The sequence below is a fragment of the Indicator indicator genome, chromosome 24, assembly GCF_027791375.1.
Source record: "Indicator indicator isolate 239-I01 chromosome 24, UM_Iind_1.1, whole genome shotgun sequence".
In the NCBI taxonomy this organism is placed as follows: Eukaryota; Metazoa; Chordata; class Aves; order Piciformes; family Indicatoridae; genus Indicator; species Indicator indicator.
In genome coordinates, this window is record NC_072033.1 from 8,796,084 (window position 1) to 8,819,529 (window position 23,446).

At 40.7% G+C, this 23,446-nt stretch overlaps 1 protein-coding gene across 1 annotated transcript in view; it reads left to right on the forward strand.

Moving 5' to 3' along the window:
• The window catches only part of DOK5 (docking protein 5), a 45,770-nt gene that overhangs the window by 15,816 nt on the left and 6,508 nt on the right, over positions 1–23,446 (forward strand). The window contains exons 2-6 of the mRNA XM_054391868.1: positions 4,592–4,699; positions 15,491–15,605; positions 15,706–15,825; positions 16,563–16,752; positions 18,130–18,265. Of these exons, the coding sequence (XP_054247843.1) occupies positions 4,592–4,699; positions 15,491–15,605; positions 15,706–15,825; positions 16,563–16,752; positions 18,130–18,265 (669 nt within the window). The remainder of the gene's footprint in view (positions 1–4,591; positions 4,700–15,490; positions 15,606–15,705; positions 15,826–16,562; positions 16,753–18,129; positions 18,266–23,446) is intronic.

The following is a 23,446-nucleotide window of genomic DNA, read 5'->3' on the forward strand; positions in this document are numbered from 1 at the left end:
TTTTTTGTGGTAGCCAATCTTAAAATCCATGTCCAAGATAGGAAAAACAGTCTCCCCTCTTCAGTTTCGAAATATTTGGCTATTTCCAGATGTTTTTTAGATCATTTGATGAACAAAAGTATTGAGGGGCAGTGTAAACTCGCTTTGGACTGAAATGCAAATTTTAGTTTCTAAATTGAAATATTTGTTTCTTGTGTGGAATAGTTTGTGTTTCATTGATGAAGAATGGCATTTGAGGCACTCAAAAAATCTAGGTTTTTGTCCTCTTGCGTTTCTGATCAGCTGGGAGGTGGTGAAGGCTGACAGATCTCCTTCCCCACACTCATTTCCAGAATGGCCCATTGGTTTGAGCCATTACTTAAAACAGCAAACCTCTGGTTTCAGTTTTCCTCTCTACATGAAAATATGCTCAGACCACAACTGAACCATGAAACCTAGGAAAGTGAACTGAAAATTTTCCACTTTACTCAGCCAGATGCTGACCAGTTCCAGCTAAGGTCAACAGCTCCTTTGCTTCCCAATGTATTTGCAGCATCAGAAGGTGCATGGGGAGGGCTGAACGATCCTGCCCGGTTCCTAAGGCACAGCACTGAGAGTAGGAATCCAAATACTCAGATTGCATCATTCCTTTGAAGTCACTCCTTCTTTAAGTTGTTGTAATGATTTATGTCAGCTGATCTTTAGAGCCAAAAATAGAACTGTTTTGATGTGACCTTGGACATGCATCTTGGATCACCTTATCTGGGTTTCAGATGATCGTCTTCATAAACAGTCACATTATTTCCCTTAAATTTTACACTGCTACCTTCTCAGTGAGCTGCTGGAAGCTGAAATTTTCAAGAGAGCACACAGGAAGTGGATGCATATTTTTTCATACTGAAATTAAATTTTGAGTTTGGCTTTCTCAGAAGATCTCACAGGGAGAGCTGTGTAAGTTTTAGGTGTTATGCAAATGAAGCTATTACTGTTCTCTCTCAGCACATCAGATCCTGATTTGCTGTTTGTATTATCTAATCACTGTCAGCCCAAGTGTTTGGAGGGGAAGTAATTGCAGCAGTACTTTCAACTAATTCCTATTCATAGATAGTAGTGAAAATGTTGATCTGAGGGATAAGTGAGCTAAATATTCATGATGGAATAGGCACCTATGAGCATTTGGGCCTAATTCTTGTTGCTGCTGTCAAAACTGCTATAACAATGTAAACACTTCACTTGCAGTCTTCAACTGGAAGAAACACTGATAAATCTCAGACACATGCTAGATTGTGATGGCATCAGAGACCCAATTACTTGCTATGTAGTGTAGCTCATAACAAGGTCTCTGATTAGCTCTGTCTTGGCCACATCATCTCTTCTGTGTATTGACTGTGTTGAAGGGCTTTCAGTGTGCCTAGGCAGATGCTGCTGAATTGGTTATTCATGGAATGGTTTGGGTTGGAAAGGACCTTTAAAGGTCATCTAGTTCAATCTGGTTTTGCTCAGTTAAGATGCTGTTGGATGTGTCTCATGGGAACATAGAAATAAAACTGCATTAATAGTACCCATTCTTGATGGCTCCATTATCTTGTTTATGAAGCTGCTAATCAGGTCCTTTGGAACCCAAACCATTCTATGAATTAACTATCGAATCATTAACGAGATTCTGAACTGTATATTCAGGCAAAAATATTGTTCATTGCCTATAAACAAAATAGTTTTTGTTCTCCTTTAAAGTACTTTTGCAGTAGAATCTTTCTACCTAGAGATTCCATGAAGAGAGAGCTGACTAGCTCGTACAGAAGGAGGAGGAATTTCAGAGGAGGGACCCTTATGATGGGAGAGTTTGCTCAAGTCAGCTTCATAAATGCCATTTGTTCTTGTTAAGTGTGATTACTTGGGTGATGATGATGATGTCCTGAGACACTGGCATAATGTATTCTAACCCTGGCACTCTTTTGTTAAAGAAATATTGTAACATGTGAGTGGAACCATAACTCAAAAGACCAGTGTTTATATTGTAGGCTGACCTGGCTGTTGCATACTTGGTGGTACATCCATGGAACAGTTTTTCGGTTCACTTGTTTGTCTGCCTTTATTTTTTATTTTATTCCCCACAGCTGTGTTCTGATTCTGATGTAAATCCAAGAGTTAGTCTTGAATTAGTCATTGTTGAACTACAGTAATAAATTCCAGTAGCAGCAACTTAAAGCCATCTACCCTGCTTGAGTGGAGTTGCTAATAGTACCAACGCTCCTAGTGGCATGTGGCAGAGCAATAACCATCCTGGATCTGTGCCCCATTGGAGACAGAACAAAACTTTATTTCCTCATTTGTATTAAAATGTTATTCTCCTGTTCTGCCCTGAATTGTATGTGCTGCTGAGCTTAACTGTTGTAGCTACAGTTTTGAGATGCTTGCTGACCCAGACAGTTGCTTCTGAGTGCAGATGGTCTGAATAGAACATCATCATGTTGTTAGTTGTCCTCATGTGTGTTGTACAATGGCAAGTGCATTGCTAAAGGATTGTGTTCTCCTGTATGGGCTTCTAATTGCTAAGTTAAAACTATAGGCTTTTGAAAAGCAAAAGAACTGAATCGTCAAACTCATGACATCCTCTTCTGGTTGGGATTTTGGAGAACTTTTCTTGTCAGGTGTAATGAGGTTATCTGGGTCTGGCAAACAAGATTCTCAGCAGCCAAGTGTATAGAGTCCTTCCCAGAGTGAGTGCATCTCTGATTGCGTCTTTGGTGGTAAGCCCTTATTTTGGTCAGTGTTTAGTAATTCTTAAACAATTCCATTCAAATGGAACAGGTTGAGTGGCCAATAAGCTGGAAAACTGGAGGAATCTTGATGGGTTCAGCTGGTGCTTGGCATCGGAGCAACCTGTTCATATGCTAAATGGTTCTGCAGCCAAGTCAGCCAGGAGTATGAGTGTCCACATGAGAGGCAGAATAATAAAGCTGAAAGGGAATAATATGGTTCCCTGAACATCTTTATAGAAGCAGCTAAAAGCTGGTAAAAGCAGCAGAGCTAGTCAACTAACAATCATTTTTGGGCACAGAAATAAAATTATAGCTACTTTTCATGGAAGTAATTTTGTGCTGGATACATTGTTTAGAAACCCATCAGGGATTCAAAGGATGGAGTTCCTTTGCCTGTTACCTGTTGGTGTTGGGTTAGCTGGAGGCAGTGAGATGTTTTGATGAGTCCTGTCACTGATTGCTCCATGAATTCATGCTGCACTGGAGCTCTGCTGGAGCTGTGAACTACTTGATAATTGCTGATCAGATTTTTTCTTTCTTTTTTTTTTTCTTCCTTTGAAATGACACTAATTTTAGTGGCAGTTTTGATTTATTTCTAACTTACCAGGTGTTACTTTGGAATTACTGATTAAATGTAGGCTGTGAACAGTTGTCAAGGCTTATAATTTTTTTCCTTCTATACAGCCAGTATGTTATCTAAGCTGAGAGCTATGGTTTTAAATGTAAGAGGATGGTAGAAATTGCACCAAAGTTAAGGAATAGGTGGGAAGATTGCAAGAAATAGAGGCAGAAATTTTGAGAGATGAAGGGGCTTAATGCTGCAGATGGAAAGGGTTTTTTCAACCACTCTACACAGAGTCTGCTCTGTGTGACTTGAATTTAAATTCAACTGGACCTTGAAAGCAAAATGCCAGAATGGTCCTGAGTTCTACAGTTAAACGATTTGTCTTTTCCATTACCCTGTAATTCAGTTCCTTCTCCCTTATGTGTCCTCATTTACCCTCATACAGAGAATATACACTTGAGAGTTTTATCTCTTACTTGTGTGGTAGAAGTTCCATTCCTATCTATTTGCTCAAGGTTTATTCATGTCTGTCTTAAGCATGCAAGACTGGAACCAGTAACTAATCTACATGGAAAAACATGCCACTTCATCTTAAAAAAGCTGTTTTCTAGAAAGCCCTACATTTGCAAGCATGGCTTCAACTCTTTCTTCCCAGCACCTTTCAGTCAAGTGTACACTGTCTTCAGAAGAATTTGTTGCTAAGCAGTGCTTATCCTGAGTCAAGCACTTTCCCAGATTTTGCTAGAGTGCAGAAGCACAAGAAGCTGAGAAGGAGCACAGCTACTTCAGCTGATCTGAACTACCCAAAGGGATATTCCATGGCATAGAATGTCAGGCTCAGTATGTAAAATGTGGGGAGTTGGCCAGGAAGTGCTGATCACTGCCTGGGGACTGGCTTGGCATCAATTGGTGGGTGGTGAGCAGTGGTGTTTTTTCTCTGCTTTTATTTATCTCTCTCTTAGTTATCTTCCTTTCCATTGCAATAATAATAATTTTATTTCAATTAGTAAACTGCTGTTTTCTCAACCCACGGTTTTTTACTTTTTCTCGTTTTTCCTCTGTATCTCACCAGGATGGAGAGGCAGCAATGAGCAAGTGGCTGTGTGGTGCTTAGTTGCCAGCTGGGATTAAATCCATTAACTTGAGTTTTGTTTTTCATCTAAGCTACCAAGTGCCACTTATTGTAGCTCCAGAGCAAAAGCTGATTTATAAGTTTAACTTCAATGCAAATATTAGTGATGTTCAGGTAACTGGAGATGCCAAGCTTATTCTCTTGTGTTTCTAGATTTACCAGAGATGCTGGTTAGTATTCAAAAAAGCTTCAAGCAAAGGGCCAAAGAGGCTGGAGAAATTCTCAGATGAACGAGCTGCTTACTTTAGGTGCTATCACAAGGTAAGTCTTGGTAATATGGTTGTTTCTTAAACTTGTTTCTACATATGTTCAAGAATACAATCTGAAGCTGTCGTGTGTTAATTGGCCTAAACATTGGAACTTTTTAAACTATCAAGGTCCTAAAGCCACTTGTGTCTTCCTTCATTGGGGAGAGGCAGAGTAAGTGTTCTGTTTTCCACTTTGTCACAAACATCTTGCTAAGCTAATGGGAAGTGACTTTATTTTTAGAGATGATATCCTTTCCTCTCCTCAGCCCTTTAAAATCAGAGCTGAAATACTTTACAGTAACTGCTGCTCTTCGTAATTACAACAGCAAAAATCCAAGGTAATGTGTGAATTAAAAAAAAAAAAAAAGGTACTTAAAGGTTCCCATTTCACTAGGATTTTCAATCTGTGGGAAACAGGCAGCTACAGACAGGAAGGGCAACACATTTTTTGTACAATGGTGATATGAAAACTGCTAAGTTCACTGGTATTTAAAGAATGAAGTGTTTTTTTTCCCCCCTAATAGCTTCTCTGGAGCTATGTGCACATTTTGTATTCAGCAGAGAATTTACATATGTAATTCTCCTGGGCATGGAGATGAAAATAAGAAACCCTTTAATTTATAATCATTGTTGGCAAAAGCTTAATACATTAGAAGATGGGGAATTATGTGCATAAATTCTTGGGAGTCAGTGAGCACAGCTCAGCTTGAGGCTGATCTGCACTTACTCTCTTTGACATACATTGAGGACAAAATCTCAAGGGAATGCTGAATCTGAATTCAGACTTGTCTGTGTATATGCCACATGGTTGGTAATTCATTGGCCTTAAAACCTGTGGCTATTTGTAGTAAGCCCGAAAATAGTTCACTCCAGTTTTTATTTAGCAACTTTCAAACGTAATGAGAAGGGAATTCTTTTATTTCCCCCCCACCCCCCCACCTTTGATGTGTGTGAGTGTTGCACTGTGTATCAGAGTTTCCAGCTTTGAGTGAAATGTGTTTGATATTGGTGTGGCTCTGTCATTGATGCAAATCTGTATTCAGATTCAGTTGTATTAATGCAGTATATCAGCAGCAGCACACGCTGACTTAAAGTTCAGATTAGGTAATGGATGTGCAATCCATGACGAATGTAAATGAGCTGGGTATTTTTTTTTTTTCTTTTCTTTCAGGAAGATCTGTTACTTCTCACATGTGTAACCTAACAGCAGTTTCCTATGTCTGCATCTGCAGACTGAAGCACTATAGAAAGTCCCACTAGTTCTGAGGGATTTTCACGTTAAGTACAACTTAGTCTAGAGTTAACAGTTACTACTTCTATAAATTTAATATCTTGTTCCTCTGGTCGATTATTTGCCAGGAATAAACAAGGTTGAACTCCACAGTCACTTTAGAGGAGCAAATCAAACTTGAATGCACTCTTGAAAGCATTGGTTCCATCTGGAGTGAACTGATGGATTAGATCCGAAGTCTCCTTTACAGAAACTGGGGGATGGTGTCTTGAGGTCTGAATCATGCTGAGTATACCTGGGATGATCTGTCTGAGCTTCTGTGGGGTTGGTTTTATTTTTTTGATGTCTTGGACCTGCTGAGTCAGACTGCCAACTTCGGTGCTCTGAGGTCTTCCCCTAGGTGTATGTCATTTTCAAGTCTCAGGTATGTAGACTCAAATTATGGGCTGCAGTGTTAATACTTCTACCAGAAAGCTTGTAGTTATTCTGTATAAGGAGATCTCTCATCATAGCATTGCATGCTGTGGTTGAGTTTTCTGTGGGGGGGTTGCAGACAGGCTTGGATGACTTGGTAGCAGTTTTGCTGCCATTAGTAGGAGCCACTCTAGGAAAGTTTGCATCAGCATTTGTTCTTCGTATTTTCTGCACATTTATCCTTTCTTTTTGCCACTCTAGAAACGCAGCAGGGTTAACCAAGCAGAACAGTTTAAATGTAATTGCCCAGGACAGTGGGGTGTCACTTATGCAGTGTTGTTTTTTTAGCAGTGGGGCTCTGCCATTTCCCCATTTTTTTTTTTTCAGTGTAATGATAAATGAGGCAATTTTCTAGTTATAGAGACATCAGCTATATGAGTTGATAGGTCCTGTTTATTTTTAACAAGCCTCACTGAAAGGAAGCCAGTGAATATTAAATAGCACTTTCTGGCTAAAATGTGTTAACTTACAAAGAGGACAGGTGATGAAAATGAGTTTATTTAAAAGATTTTGTAAATGTGTGAAATTCTAAGGGAGAATGATGCAGTTTCTAACAGTACTAAATATGAGGTGTTGAAAAAGGAGAATATCACTGCTGCTCTATACCCCTCTGTAGCTGAACTGATTCTTACAGGAAAAACTCAGTTAATTATTAGTAAAGCTCCCCCAACAATGAATGTAATATGGCAGCAATCAACTAATAGTTCTTGTCACTTAGATGTGACATATGATATTAATGGGACCATGGTACTCAAGAGAACATTCAGAGGTGTAGGTTAGTCATTGCTCTTGTCTTGAGACACATGTGGTCAGCAAGAGCAGCTGGAGTAGTTGCTGGAAAGAGGCTTTTCTATGATAATTCTCATTTTGTCACTCCTGGACAGGAGGCTTCTTGCTGTCTGACAATAAAGTTAATCCTACAAGTGAGAAGCCTAGCCAGTCTTGTTAACGTGTCGTGTCACTGTGTCATAAGCTTGTGCTAATGAACCTAAGGTGAATGCATTTCAGTCTGATAGATGATACTGTAGGAGGAAAACCTCACTTACAGATTACCAGTGTTTCAGAAATGTGGTCATTAACTTCTTACCTGGGTTCTGGAGTGATTCTCAAATGCTATTGAAAGCAGCATCTATTTGAGAACACTGAGGAGCCCCTTTCACCCCATCAATCTCAGGAAAGGTGTCATCCATCATAAAACTGTAAAGAGTAGAAAAAAGAAAAATGATGAATGGAGCTAATTTTTTCTATAGCACATGCCTCCTTCACTGAAGTGTTAAATTGTTTCAAGTTTTTGCCCCCCCCCCTTTTTTTTTCTGTAATGATTTAAAGTGCAAATGTTTTTTCAATTTATTGGTGGAAAGAGCCTGTCCCAGAGCACTTGTTCTTTTGGCACAGTGCTGATACCAGTCACTAGAGCTGAGTTTCTGTGGTCTGAGACCTTGCATCTCCTTGGCATGTTTTATCCATTCAAGTTTTCTCCTTGATCCATCTGAAGTCTGGGACACACGTAGGTACCAAGCAGGATCACTGGGGTCCCAAGCAGTGCTTGGGAGTTGCCTTGGTGGTGTTTCTGTCATTATTTGGGAGTCCAATTTGCTCATGCTTGAACGTGTGGTGTATGTGTCCTCTTCTGCAGCCCTGCACCAGAGGCTGAATTTTTAGATGCTTGCCACTCAGTTTGAAACAACAGAAGTTGTTTGGTTTTTTTTTTTTTTTTTTTTCTTATAATGCTGACCTTTAAATGCTTTCTAATCTTCATCTGTTTTGGTTTGGGGTTTTTATTGTTTTTTGTTTGGTTGGGTGGTTTGTTTTTATATGGAAAGGTTAAAGTGTCTTAAAATGCAGGTCATCTGAGAACAGTCATCTGTACCTTATGAAGTGAACTGGCAATTTGCATACACAAAGGAAATTTTGGTCCCACAAGGGAGAGAAAATAATTAGGATCCAGGCTGCAAAATCTATGCAGAGTTGCCTTTCAGGTAGCTGTCTAGATTTCACTTGTTAAATGTAAAAAATCAACCACAACCATAAGCTTTAACAAAATAATGTTGGAGGAAGTTAAAAATACTCTTATTTCTCCAAGTGACTTTTGAGCTTGCAATGTGCCAGAAGAATCCTTAATATTCTGATACAAAACCAACTAACTGCATAGTGCTGGCAGGAATATACTGGTTCCTCGAGGGAATCTAAGTTTTAATCCGATTGTATTAATCTTGCCTCGAAACAGCAGAAGTAATTTGAACAGTCTTTCTGTCTAGTTATGGAATAATCCATTTGGAAAATTGAATTGTGCAACTTGTAATTGTTTTTCCAGGCTTGCTAATGCAAAACTGTATCACTAGCAAATTAAATGTTTCAAGGTATGACCACTCTGCTAATAACTGGCTGTTAAACATTTGTTTTAATGAATATTATCACTTACTATGAATGAAATGGCTAGTTTGAGGCTTTAGAAGAACTAAAGTAACTTGTCAGGACATTGTGGTGTTTTCATTCCAATGCCATACATCGAGGTGCATTGCAAGTCTGTGGGGCAGGCACGTGCCTTTCCATATGGAAGGATTCATCTTGTGCATGGGTTCCTTGATCTTAGGAGTGAAAAAGCAGCCTCTGAGAACAATGATGAAAATTGAATCTCTAAATTTGGTAGTTTCTGGCTGTGATTTCTTCAACACAAGCCCTGTGAGGAGAGGCTGAGGGAGCTGGGGGTGTTTAGCCTGGAGAAGAGGAGGCTCAGGGGTGACCTCATTGCTGTCTACAGTTACCTGAAGGGAGGTTGTAGCCAGGTAAGGGTTGGTCTCTTCTCCCAGGCAACCAGCAGCAGAATGAGGGGACACAGTCTCAAGTTGTGCCAAGGGAGGTACAGGCTGGATATTAGGATGAAGTTCTTCACAGAGAGAGTGATTGCCCATTGGAATGGGCTGCCCAGGGAGGTGGTGAAGTTGCCGTCCCTGGAGATCTTCAAGAGAAGATTGGATGAGGCACTTGGTGCCATGGTCTAGCTGATTGGATAGGGCTGGGTGATAGATTGGACTGGATGATCTTGGAAGTCTCTTCCAACCTGGCTGATTCTATGACTAAGCTAATGTTGGACTATAGCAGGATTGTGGTCTATGTATGTGATTCTGTAATTAAAATTAAGTAAGTGGAAACCAGCAGCTGATGATTCTTCCCACTGCAGGAAGAGAGGTATAGGCATAGCTGTAGACTTCATTTTTTTATATATCTATATTTAAAAATAGTTTTAAAACTATGTAAAGTGTTAGTGTGTTATGTGTTCTTGGTAAGTCAGATATGTACAGGGAAATCTTATAAGCAGGACTGGGCTGGAATTGCAGCATCAGGAGCATTTTTCATTCCCCTGGTGTGGGAAGTGTTCTACCTGTACTCATCATGGGGGGGAATTTTCAGGAAGCCAAATTAGAACTGCGAAATCCTTAATTAAGATTAAAACACAAGATATTTGAGGACCATTGAAAGTGGCAGTTGTGTAGGCAATAAATATAATCCCTTGTGATGTGTTCTGAAGGGTGACCCATATTGGTGAATTAAGGACCAATTCAAACAATACTTTGAATGCTAGAGGTAATTTTTAGCAAAGTATGCATGGTATTTTGGGGGGGAATGGGAGAGATGGAAGTGGTTGGGGTTGGGTTTTTTTGTTTGTTTGTTTTTTTTTTTTTCCTGAGTGTATCTGGTCAGGGTGAAGCTCTGCTTGTACTGTCAGCTGGGAAATGAATGATTAATCCTTGTTCCTGGCTCATAACTCTCTATTGCCAGACAGCTCTGCAAGTATTTTAGTTTTTAGTCTAACAAAATGTATTTCAATTACGTGGATTGCCATCTTAACATAAAGGAGGCTTGAAAGTAAATGGGAGGGGAGACATATGCAGAAGGAGGTCTTTAACCCCCTAACAAAGTATCTTTCTTCTTGTGATTTCTCTGTTAGTCTTGTCTTCGGTCTGGTATCTGTGGTTTACTTGCCTTTTTAGAATAAAGTTTATAAATGTACATTACTTACTAATTGCAGATAAATAAAGCATGCATGGCTTGAACCAACCATGGAAACACAGTTTTGCAGGGGCCTGACAGAAGGACAGTTATTTAAAAAACGCGAAAAAAGAGAACTTCAGCCTCAAATATTTGCAGATGTTTGGTATCTGCTCTTGACTCCTTACCAAAACCACGGTAGAGGGCGATGTTAGCAGCCTGCCACTTCTGCAGTGTGAATTCAGTTCATATGTGCCAGACAATCTGAACCATCTGTTGCACAAGGGTGAACAACAGGAAGGCTATTTAGGCACCTGGGGTAATGGTGGCATTTTGCAGCTCCTTGCTGGGTGACACAGCAGGTCAAATATCAAGTGATCTTTAGACAACTTCTCCCTCAGGAGTGCAGGTGCACAGTTGAGCCTTGGCAGCAGGAATAGCTTCTTAGCTAAAGCTGGACCTTGCCAAAAGGGGCTATTATCATGCTGGAGTACCTCTGAAAGGTGAAGGCAAATTCAGCAGTTCAGCCCAGAAGAAGAGAGGACAGCTGCTCACTGAGTATGTTTTTGCCAGCTATAAAAATCAGATGCCAAAGGGTGTGTCTGGAGCAGAAGGCATACGTGAGCTGGAAGACTGAGTTCAAGTGACTCTCCTGCATGCTATCACCTGTGCCATTGACTTCAGAAAGTGTCCCAGAGTGCCAGCTTTTGTCCATCTGTTGATCTCCCTGTGTCTGCTAGGTCTGGTACTGAAGATAATCTTGATTTGAACTATCTGGGAGGAGACTAGAGTATGTGCATATTACTGTAGACATTTGGGCCTGGGTCAGAGGCCAGAACTGGGGGCTATCTAGCTGTTAGATTTCAAAGGGAGATGGTTTGGTGTCAGCTTGTGCAGCTCAACAGAACCAAACACCATCAGACTTTCAGACTGTGCTCTGTGAAATGTGATTATACAAGAGCTCTCAAGCAGTCAGTGCAGCACAAAATAACCCAGGAGCTGCCAAATGTTGTAGCTATATTTCTCCAAATATAAATACCCCTTTTCCTCAGTTCAGAGCTGAAATGTGAGTTACAAAGGATTTGATGATCAGTGAAACGAATGACACAATACTACTGATTTCAACATTTCTTCAAGATAACACCCAAGGGGGGCAAAACCGCCTGCAATTTCATTTGACCAGGCTGTAAGCCAGGGCTCTTGGGGTGTGCTTTTGGTACATGGCTGCTGTCAGTTTGCATTCACATAGGGCATGTGGTGATTCCTAGAAGAACCTGTCTTACTGCACATTGCTGCAGGGTCTCTGTCCTGTCCATCCTCCCTTCTCCCAGTATACATCACTTGGAGATGGGATGAAGTGATGAGGAAGTGACTTAGGACAGATAATCCTCATGTAATTAAGTTGTTCCTGTTCATTCCAACTCTGTATCCCTTTTTCATTCTTCCCTCCCTGTACATCCACCCTGCAGAGACAGGGAGAAGCCCACCACTTTGAATTGTCCCTGTATTAACAGCCAGGTCAGTGGCACACTTGTGTGCTCTCTGTCTTCATCGTCTTCTCTTATGTTGACTTAGAGAGAGTTTTCAAACAGAAAGATGAATTAACTGCTGGTTGATAGCCCAGAAAGGCAAAATAGACCACTGTGAATACTGCAGAAGTAGTAAGATAAGAGATAAGTAATGTCTTAGGTAATCTGTGTTTTCTTCTTCTTAACACAGTTTGTGTAGAGGAAGCACAGCAATAAAAAGCAAATGTAGGAGAAGGCATATTCAAATGAAAAATTTCTCTGTTCAGAAGGATGAACTTTGGGATTTCAAGCATGAGCTGATTCTCTTGTAAAATCTCTATTGGAATATATTACTCTGCATTTGAGATTACAAAGAAGTACTTTACTGCAGTAACTAACTGGCTTTTGAGAGGAATTTATGATAAGAAGGAAAAAATTATTGTTGTTCTCAGCTTCAAAACAATGATGCTGTTATATTCATGACTTTTTTTTTTTCTATTTAGTTTCTTCAAAAGGGGAATGCAGGAGTTGCAAGTTATGCTGTTATGAGGTCAAGTCACCCAGCCACCATACTTCTGGACACCTTGAGTTTTTCATAACTTTCTAATGGTCCATCTGAAGTGATTATAGCAAAAGTGGCTGCCCTCATGTAGTGGGAGGATTGCTCTGCTGCACCACAGGATGGAGGGGGAGCTGCTGTGTAACTTTGGTGAACCAGTTCTTGTCTGGAAGACCTAAAGAAAGAAAATTGTTGGTTGCAAGACATGTCCTTGGCTTCTGTCCTACTCTCTGCTGGGTAGATCTTGTAGGAATGACCAACTACTTCTGATGTGAAGCCCTAGAATGGAGGGAGACTGCAGGTATCTGAGATATTGGCAGGAGCAGACCTCAGTCCTTGTGGCTGGGTTCAGAGGGATGCAGTCCTAGAGCTGCAGTGTGGGTATGACACAAGCAATGGCATGCAAGGCTGGGAGCCTCGGCGTGAGCTGGAGGTTGGAGTGAGGAGACTGGAAAGTACAGGATGTCTCTGGTAGTACAGAAATGGGAGGAAATGGGTGAAGAATGCTCTCTGTCAGACACAGGGACTGCAGGATCATGTGTAGGTCAATCAGACAGTAGCAGCCTGCAGCCCTATGGAGAACAAAACACGGTGACTGTGGATGTAAAGTAAAAGAAACAAGTGGGTACAAATGTCTCTCCTTTAGTGCAGCAGGCAAAACAAACGTTTTAATCTTGTCCCCACCTTCCCAGCGGTGTTATGAGTATCTGCTCCCATCTGGCCTGGAAATGCATGACTCAGTCTGAGCACAGGGTCATTTGTGATACTGTTTGGGTGGCTTGGTTGGTTTTCTTTTCCAGGTCTGTGCAGTAGCTGGCAGCATCCCCCATGATAAAGTGTCTCTTTCCCCTTTTGTTATGATGTAGATTGTGCTGCCTATCAGCAGGGGCTGATGGGGAGTGTGGGCAGTAGTAGACCAGTTGGTATTTCTCAGCTTCTTGACCACTGAAAGTGCTTTTGGCTGTTGAGGCAGCACAGAGAGGCAGTTTACCATTTCCTGAGTAGTACAAACCTCTCGTGATCACACTGAGCTCTGCCACAGCATCCTCGATTTGCTGTGCTGGAGACAATTACTGGGATACCCAGCAGTAGGAGTGTGACATCCCTGATTTCAAGAAATTCCATTAGGACAAATCCTAGATAGCTAAATGATTCATTACCCAAATGTATGACTGCATTCTGCCTCTGCTAACTTTTGTGCTCATAGGTACAAAACTTCATTAGCACAATCACTTACAGAAAATGAAAATATGCTCAGTAGAAATGTCCTGAATGGAAAAGTCTTCCCCTCCCTCCCTGCCTTGCATTTGAATCTTTCCTTGGCATATGAGAAAAATATGAGAGCTGGACTTGGCAGCTGGCAATTTGTGCTTGACCTGTCATGTGCTGAGCAGGATGGGAAACAGGTTGTGACAGATTTGTCATACTTAACAATGAGTTTGTTGGTGTCTTGTTGGCACTGGGGGATGTGCTTCCATCACAGGATTTCCTGGAAGAGTGAAAAATTCTCATGCAAAATTAAGTGCAATTAGGAAGTCTCAGTTTTGACACATTTCAAATTCTTGAACCTGGAGGCTATGAAAACCTGAGCTCTGAATTTGGCAGCTGTGCAGCAGGATTGGTAAGTTCCCCATGGAGTGTTCCTTCCATTATTTGCTGCTGCTGCTGCCCACAGAATGAGTTTCTGGACACTGAATCTGTTACTTTTATTCTGGGGAGACAGTGCTCACCAACTGCTCTTTCTTCCTTCTGTTCAGAGTAAGATTACATTTTCAGGGCTCTTGCTTGAAAATGTGATTTTGGACGTCTGTTCTCCCCTGCTCAAGAGGGAATGAGCAATAAATTGACTCCAAGGAGGTGACTTAGCCCTAAGGGACAGAGAGATGCAATGGTTCTACTGGTGATCCTAAGATCTCTAGAGGAAAGGTTTCTGTTGGTGAACCCTACAACACTGATAACTCTTTTTACTTCCAGAGTGTTATAGATAAGACAATTGCTGCATTTCTTTGTTTAGAGTTGACAGAATTTGTTATGAGACTATTCCACAAAACTAATGAGACCAAAGTAGAAAAGTTGTTAGGTTGTACAGCTTTGGGATCATTTTTGGTAAATTCCACCTTTTTCTCTCTCTTTAACCCCTACTGTGTGAAAGAATCAGTGAATTTTTTTCTGATAATGAATATTTAAATTGAACTTCCTGATTCCCTGTCCAGGGGTTAGCCTTTACAGTAAGAGGAATTTAAATAATGAAGCATTCCTTCTCAATGTTACTTAATGGTTGTGAAGATGGTTGTAAAGTTGAAAAGTGGATGTTAGAAATATGAAGAAACTGTGGTATTTACTGAAGCTATACACAAGGTAGCAGATATGTTTTGTTGTTGTTGTTTTTTGTGTGTGTGTGAAAGCTGTCTCTTTCCAATTGTTTTTTGGCAGCCAAGCAACAGAATTGTGTTTACAAGCCTGTGAATTTTTATAGCTAAAAAGCTATAAAAACTTCCCATCAAAAAAGTAGTTTAGAGAGCATCTTTTCACTATTCTTACAGTTTTGTTCTCCGTTATGAAGGCTATGCTGGAGCTGGACTTTATTGTGCCAAATGAGTGAATCCTTTAGGGGTTTTGGTTTTGTGTTAGGGTTTTTTGTTTGTTTGTTTTGTTTTTAAATCTTCTCTTCTCTCTGCTTCTGCCACATCAGGTTGTTCTTCTTCTCATGTCCTTTGTGTAGATATTTCTCAAGCTAGAGTGAGCTTTAATTCTACCTGCCTCTTGGCTAAAATCCTCTTCAGGTGGTGTTGCACCGAAGCTCATGTACAGAAGAGAACTGGAGGATGTGGCTGCTTCATTCAAGGTCTTCAAGTTGGTTGTCAAAGGTGATTCATGTCAAGGCTGCGTTTTTTTAAGAGCAATCCTAGACAAGCTCACATGATCTCTCTTTTTCTCTGTCCTTTGTAACATGGTATAATTCTTTTCTCTCCTTCTCCAGTCAATAATGGATATATATCTTTTCAAGCTCCTAAATAAAGCTACAAATATCTGCTTTTTCAGGTCACAGAGCTCAATAATGTGAAGAATATATTACGAATGCCTAAAAGCACAAAGAAGCATGCTGTTGGGATTTATTTTAATGATGACACATCAAAAACCTTTGCTTGTGAGTCAGGTGGGTAAAACAGCCACGGATATTTGAAAACATAAAAGCATTAATAGTGAAAACATAAATGTATTATACCTACACACAGATTTTCTGGGCATTTATACAGAACTTGAGGCAGATGAGTGGTGCAAGGTGCTGCAGATGGAGTGTCTTGGAACCCGAATTAATGACATTAGCCTTGGAGAGCCTGACTTGTTGGCATCTGGAGTAGAGAGGGAGCAGAGTGGTAGGTACATAAATATTGACCTTGTAAATTAATTGCATTATTTTAAAGTCTTTCTAATTGTTCCTATGAATATCAGAAATAAATTGGAGCAAAATTGCCTTTGCAAGCCCTCTTTCGTGCTCTGTGGGATTGTGTTTAGTTTGGGTGGTTTTGGCTTTTGGGTTTTTTGGATTGCTACCAGAGATAAGAAGTAAGGTAACTAGGATTATTTTGGTGTAGCACTTTTCTTTTTCAGACAAAGTAGTTGCTCTCAGATGGGGACTATCTTTTGTTGTGTTTACTTGTATGATGTCTGTACAACTATTTCAATCTGTGATTGAGGCTCTTTGGCAGCATTGTAAAGCAAACAATAAATAATGGTAATTGCATGCAAAACCTGAGCCCATGGCTACTTCACTTTCTTATGCAAATTAGCTAATTACATGCACAAATGCAACTGCAATGTATTTATTCATGCACACAATTTAATTAATTGTTTGCAAATATCAGGGTTTTGGTAGTGCTTTGCTGTGTGAATGCATACACAAAAGTGTTTGACACCCTTAAAGAGCAGTATTCTGACTGCCCCAAATGTGGAGTTTATTGAGTTGCTTGGAGGAATTGAGTCTTTGTTTTTGAATTAATAGTTGTAAGTGGAAATAAGATCTTGTATTAGAGATGGAAAATAGGAAATTCCTTTAATGACTTGCACATTTACTGGGCAGGGATTTTAGACTAACCTTTTGTTTTTCTCCCAGAGAGATTCAATGTGTATTTGATGCCATCCCCTAATTTAGATGTGCATGGGGAATGTACCTTGCAGATAACATTTGAGAATATCTGTCTTTGGGACATCCAGAATCCCAGAGTAAAACTCGTCTCTTGGCCATTAAGTGCCCTCCGACGCTACGGGCGGGACCCCTCTTGGTTCACGTTTGAAGCTGGGAGGTAGGTTCATTATACTGTGGTGCTTTCCTTGGTGCTGCTCTGAGCTAGTTCCAAAGGTTGTTGAAGGACACAAGAGCTTATCTTCAGACAGAGGCTGGTCTGTACCCTCTTCTTTGAAAAACAAACCAAACCAAAAAACCCCAACAAATTGAAGCAAATATATTAAAAACACCACCAACAACCAATCCCTTCCCCCCAAAAAAACCCAAACCAACCAAACCCAGAGAAAAAACAGGTAACAACCTCTTAACCCCAGATTACAACCTGAGTGAAAGCAATTGCCAAATAAAAGTGTTTGAGGTGAGACAGCTGAGGCCTCCTAGAGGATTGCAGGGTAGGGGCTGACAGCACTGTGTTTTGCTGTATAGAGTTGCTCTTAAAGCTATATAAGAGCCTTAGAGCATTAGATGGGAGAGGTCTGGAAACAAAGGGTGAACATCATTCCAAAATCCATATAATGTAGACCTTTGGTCCTGCTCTAGGAGAAATGGAGCTTGAGGTTGAGAGCAATGAGTTGTTTCCCAGAAGCAAACTGAAGAAATGCAGAAGAGATTCCTGTTTTCTGTTGATTATGTTCCTGTTTTTTGTCTTTCTGATAAATGGATTTGTAAGAAATTTGAATGCAATCCCCTGTTTTGGAGAGATTGCTCTGTATTGCTTCCTGCAGCTCAGTCTTAATGAGCTGAAGTCTTTGGCTGAAGTTGGAGCGCTTGTTTATTGAACTAAACTATCAGATCCTTTCTAAGGGACATAATTTTAGATGAGCACATTAAAGAATTGCAATAGTAAAAGAGGAAAAGGTCATACAATTAACTTACCTGGAAAGGGAAGAGACATTTAAATGTCTGTCTTCCATATTACTGCAGGATATAGATCTCTTGGGGGAAGGAAAGAACACATTTTTATTTAGCTGATCATGCATTAGCCATGATAGGTCAATGCAATTGGAATGCTAAGCATATGTGTTTGTTGTTTCAAGTGGAAGACAAAACTGCAAACCTCATTACAGGTAGTGTTTGAAGTCTGGAGAAGAGGAATTAATCCTATCTGGCACAGATTCTAGATAGAGTCTAAATATTAAAAATCTGGGTTATGTGCATGAAGTCTCTAGAGCTTAAGCACTTATAATAGATCAGCAGTACTTAGCTGAGTCCCTGCTTGGTGAAAGCAATACAAACATGGGATAAAATGTTAAGATTGGACCAGGGCTGCTAAGACTTATGCATAAAGACTTTTAGATAACTTTGTTCCATATTTGTTTTCTTCCTACTTGTGCAAATAATGCTTCTAGAGCAGCATGGTAAAGTTTGGCATCTTCCTGGTGACCTGTAATCTAAAAATCTCACACTTGGATCTCATCTGTTCTTACTTTGGCAGAATGTGTGACACAGGAGAAGGACTATTCATCTTTCAGACCAGAGAAGGGGAAGCAATCTATCAGAAGGTTCATTCAGCTGCTTTGGCCATAGCAGAACAACATGAGCGCCTGCTGCAGAGCGTGAAAAGTTCAATGGTAGGGTTGCTGGTTATGCTGGGTGCTTCACACAGGACACCCATCAACAATGCTTCTTCAGTGTGATTTTAAGTTTGGATTCACAGATAGGGAGCAGTCCAGTTGTTGCTTTTATTACATTCTGCTCGATTAAAATGCTTAGGGTAGTATATATAAACTGAGCTTGCATTTCCAGAATCAAAACAACAGGGAAACTTACAGTCCTTGATTTTGGTGTTTGCAAAGCTATCAATAAGTGTGAATTAATACAGAGATGATAAGCTTCTGTTAGTGCACATTCTCGTTAGGTTCCTCTGATTAATCAGCATCATGAGTTTGTTTGGAAGCATTTCTCATTTGCAAAATGTTGTGGCTCATGCTCAGTTTTCCATTTGCTAATTGATGTGTACACTCCAAGAATGATTTGGAAAGAGTCATATGGTTGAGATTAAACTGTGGGGGAGGACTAGATGTTTGTCTGATCTCTCGGTGGATGTCTGTTTTCCACAAGCACTCTGTGTATCTAAAACTTGGTTTGTGACACGCAATTGGTAGGAAATACAGAAATGCAAGATTCAAAACTAACATATACAGATTAAGAAAAGGTAAACAGTGCTTTTGCAGATTCTGCACGAGGGAAGTCAGTTTTATGCCATTTGCATCTAATGTGTTTCAGGATTGCATTAACTGTTAGTGTTGGGTTGTTTTTTTGTTTTTTTTTTTTTTTGGGTCATAGCTTGTAGAACGAAAAGGAATGTTCTATTTATCCCATATCACAATTGGTCTCTGTTCTCCAGGATTCATAGGGTCAGAAAAACTGGTATCCTGAAGATAAGGGGCTTTCTGAAATGTATAAAATGCTCAGAACTGACAACTGTGGAAGAACTTGGCTATGAACGACGTTTCTATTCTAGACAGTAGTAATTGGTTTATGTAATCTGCGACAAGACTTAATGTCTTTCTCTTACTGTAAACATAAGCACTGCTGTTATCCACATCCATGTCTAATCCTTTCAGTAATTAATATTGTGGATTCAGGAGCAAGTTGTAGTGACAAATTATCTCAGTATTAACTTGATGACCCAATTGGGATGAAACAGAAAATGCCATTACTACATGTACAAGTTTAAGAAAAGATGAGGGTAGATGTTGAGGGAATGGAGAAGGGAACACTTTGTCTTGAGTACTTATTTCTTTTGTTCTTCCACTTTCTTAGACCTGATACAGAATGAAAGCCAAATATGTGACAGGAAAATTATCTTAACTGTCCAATGAGGAGAGGAGGAGCAATAGGAAACTCTTTCCAAGTGTCCTGACCAATCTCATGGACTTGGACTGATTCAGCTGAGCATGCAGGCAAATGGGTGATTCTGTATGGAGAGAGGTGGGATAACTGAAATGGGAAGTGAGGAAAATTCAAATCTGTTTCTGTGTGGGTCAAGTAATGTCTTTACTTTCAACAGGAAAGACTATTTAGTGTGGTTGTTTTAGAGAGAGAGATTATTTCACACTATATAGTGTGATGTGCCAGTGTTCAACTGATGCTACTCTGTCAACTTCTGGCTGGTGTCATTACAATGTGGTCCTACTTCCCTGTGTTTGTGAGGGTGAAGTACTGACTTGGAGCCTTGTGATAGCCCCTTAGCTGTGTCCATTTACACCACATTGTTTTCCCAGCACTTCTGGACTCACTAGGAAGAGCTTGATGCTTTGCTTGCTTTCTTCCAAAACCTTTAGAACCAGCTCTGCAGCCAGCAACACTGCTATTCTCCCCCTTCCCAGTAAAGTATCATCTAACACCTTTGGGTTTGACTTTTGTTTAAAACCAAGAACCTTTTAATTCTAGTTTCATGAGGGGAGTTCTTGTTCAGAAATATTTGAGATTATCTAAGTTGGGACAGATGGGTAGATGATGCAAGTACTCAACAATAATTACATTAAGCAGATCAAAATGAACCTGGGCTAAGTCAGCAAAACTAACTGTAGCCCACTAGGGTGAGAAGTGATTTGTTTGCCTGCTGAGGAGGTGAATGATGAAACAAACTTAATTTTCAAAAAGCAGGGTTAAGTTCATGACAATAGTGATTAGGCTTACAGCAAGTTCATGTCTATTTGGTTTACATTTATGTAATAGCATCTGTAATAGTTGAAGCCTGATGCTGTACTGTAAAAATTTCCATCTTACAAATGCCAATAGTCTCAACAGATGCACAGTTGCTATAGATTTCAAGAGAGCAGCTGCACAGGCTCTAAAAGCTTTTTCATGAATGCTGTCTCCAACTACAACCCCTAAATCTAATTTTATAGACCCTAGATTGCTAAGTGGGCTATAAGAACATATTCCTGGTGAGCTGCAGGGTTTGTAATTTTGTAGCAGAATACAATTGTTTCTGATAAGTCCATATGCCCCTGAATATGTTTCCTAAGTCACAGAAACTGTCTTCCAAAATAGTAAGACTTGGTGGCATCTCTGGAGTTCAAGGATCTTTGGATTGTCACGTCAGTGTAGAACTCAGGTGGCTTATTTTGCTGAGTACAAAATATTAAGGTATATCTTTATTCAGATTGATTTCCCCTGTATTTTCCTTATGCTTTTGGATGCTTGGATGCCATGCTTGGCTGTCTGCATTGTTTCTGTCTCCAAGAATTATTTATTCTGTGTGAACTTTCTATTAGAAAAGCTTGAGGTATTATTTGGAGAAAGTGTAAATAAAGGAGAGTAGGAGATATGGTGGTGGGAAATGAAGTTTAACACTGAGTATCTTCTGCTTGCTCCTGTAATTCTGACCGCTAATGCACCAGTGATGAGATTGTCCAAGACCAAAGTGAGGATGGTATTAAACTACCTGAGGGCTCAAGGAGATTGCACACAGGAAAAAGAAAAAACAGGGTGGGGAGGGGAGGAAGAGATTTGAGTGCACCATGCTGACAGAGCAAAATAAATCTGCCAAGTACTGTTGAGAATGTGGGCTATAACATCTGTCACCTCCCTAGCAGTCTCTCTCTTTATATTACAGTATGTTGGTTCAATTCATGACTATAACTGTCTCTGGCTCTTGAAATACGTGTGGAAGATTGATGTGATAGTGGTTCCACAGCTGGGAGCCACAGCTGGGAGCCCTACCCTGACACTTTGTGACAATGTGCTGTTGCTTACTGTTGAGTTCTGAGCAGACCCTGGTCAGAGTCTGGGACACTCACAAGTGGGTGTTATTTATTTTCCTTTTCAGTGAATTCAAATTGCTCTCCCTTTTCTCTTTTAAAGGGGAAAAAGAGCTGTTTTTTCTTATCAATGCATGAAGTCATTCTGGGCATCTGTTAACTCATTTCATCCAACCATTTTTTTCCTTTCGCTTTTGCATTGCCAAACAATGGAAAGAAAATATCTATTCAAGTTACATTTTCATGAGTATTTGGTTGCCATGAAAACTGACAGGAGCAGTGCTGTCACTTGACTGCTGTCATTTTTGCCTGCTCTCAGTGCAGGTTGCTTTAAAAAAAGACATGACAATTTGACATCTCGCTAAGAGGCAATAACTATGAACTTACCAGTTTGGGCAGCTAAAGCTCAGGCTTCATGGAAAGGTGTTTATAAATATGTAAAGGGTGAGTGTCAGGAGGATGGACATCTCAGTGATGTCCAGTGGTAGGACAGGGGGCAATGGGTGCAAGCTGGAGCACAGGAGGTTCTACGTGAACATGAAGGTGGCGGAATACTGGAACAGGCTGCCCAGAGAGGTTGTGGAGTCTCCTCTGGAGACTTTCAAAACCTGCCTGGACGTGTTCCTGTGTGACCTGCTCTAGGTGATCCTACTCTGGCAGGGGGATTGGACTTAGAATCATAGAATTGTTAGGGTTGGAAGGGACTTCAAGGATCATCTAGTTCCAACCCCCCTGCCATGAGCAGAGACACCTCACACTAGATCAGGTTGCTCAGAGCCGTCATCCATGACTTGATCTTTTGAGGTCCCTTCCAACCCCTAACATCCTGTCATTCTGTATTATCAGCCAGTTTAGCAGTAGCCTTCCCTGATTCTTCTCAGCAACTTCGTGCTGGATCCATCTGATGTGTGAATGTCTCTGTCCAGGCTGGAGCCTGCTATTACCTCTGGCTGTTTCAGATGTGCTGAGAGTGGAAGTGGTGCTCACTAACTTCTGAAATGAGGAGAATATTGATTATTTGTGTAAGATGGATAGTAGTCAGAACAGCAGCAATATTTTAGTGGAGCTGTTTTCATTAATCTACCTGCTATTGTGCAGGTGTTTTTAGGGGATTTTGGAGGGCTTCGTGATGGATTTTGGTTTGGTTTTTTTTTTTTTTTTTTTAGCAGTGTTTTCTAAATGATTTTGAAATTTTTTATGTAGTTTTGTCAATTTGTTAATGTGGGATCCAAGAAAGAAAATACTTAATCTGTCCTCCCTGAGCTTCTAGGACTGCAGGAAACCAGCCACACTCTGTGCTTGACCCAAAGCTATGTGTTGATTCAGCAGATGGCTGGGTAACACGAGGTGGCACAGTGGCTCCCTAGCTGCTCTTGGCACTGGCTGCTGATGGCTGCTAGTGCTGCTTCTCCACCCCCTTCCTCTGCAGGTCTCTCGTAGCTGCTGGAGCTGCTGAGTGGTTTTGTGTTGTCCTTTGCTGCTTGTTTGTCTTTTCTGCTTCTTTGGTTTAAGTGTGACTTAACATGAACCCTGCCATGTCTGCAGGGAGCTGCATTGGAACTGCTCTGGGGACAGAATTGTAGGATGGCTTGGGTTGTAAGGGACCTTGAAGATCATCTACTTCTAATCCCCCTGCCACAGGCAGGGACACCTTCCACTAGACCAGGTTGCTCAAAGCCTCATCCAGCCTGGTCCTAAATACCCTCAGGGATGAGGCACCCACAGCTTTCCCAGACAACTCTCCCAGTGTCTCACCACTGGAACAGATTGCCCAGGGAAGCTGTCAGCAACCCTTCCCTGGAAATGTTCAAGGCTAGGCTGGACAGGTCCTATTGCCCTCAAACTGCTGTGTGTCCTTGAGAGGTTTTGGAGTGGGCTACCATATCACATGGCATTTTGATACACATTGCTTTGGTAGCTGGAGCTGTTGAAGAGAGAGGTTCCTGATCTCCTTTCAGGTTTCAGCATCCTCTTTCTCCCCTGGGCAGGAGAGGGTGAGAGGCTGTGGGTGAGGTGCCCTCTGGTTAACAAATCCTTTGT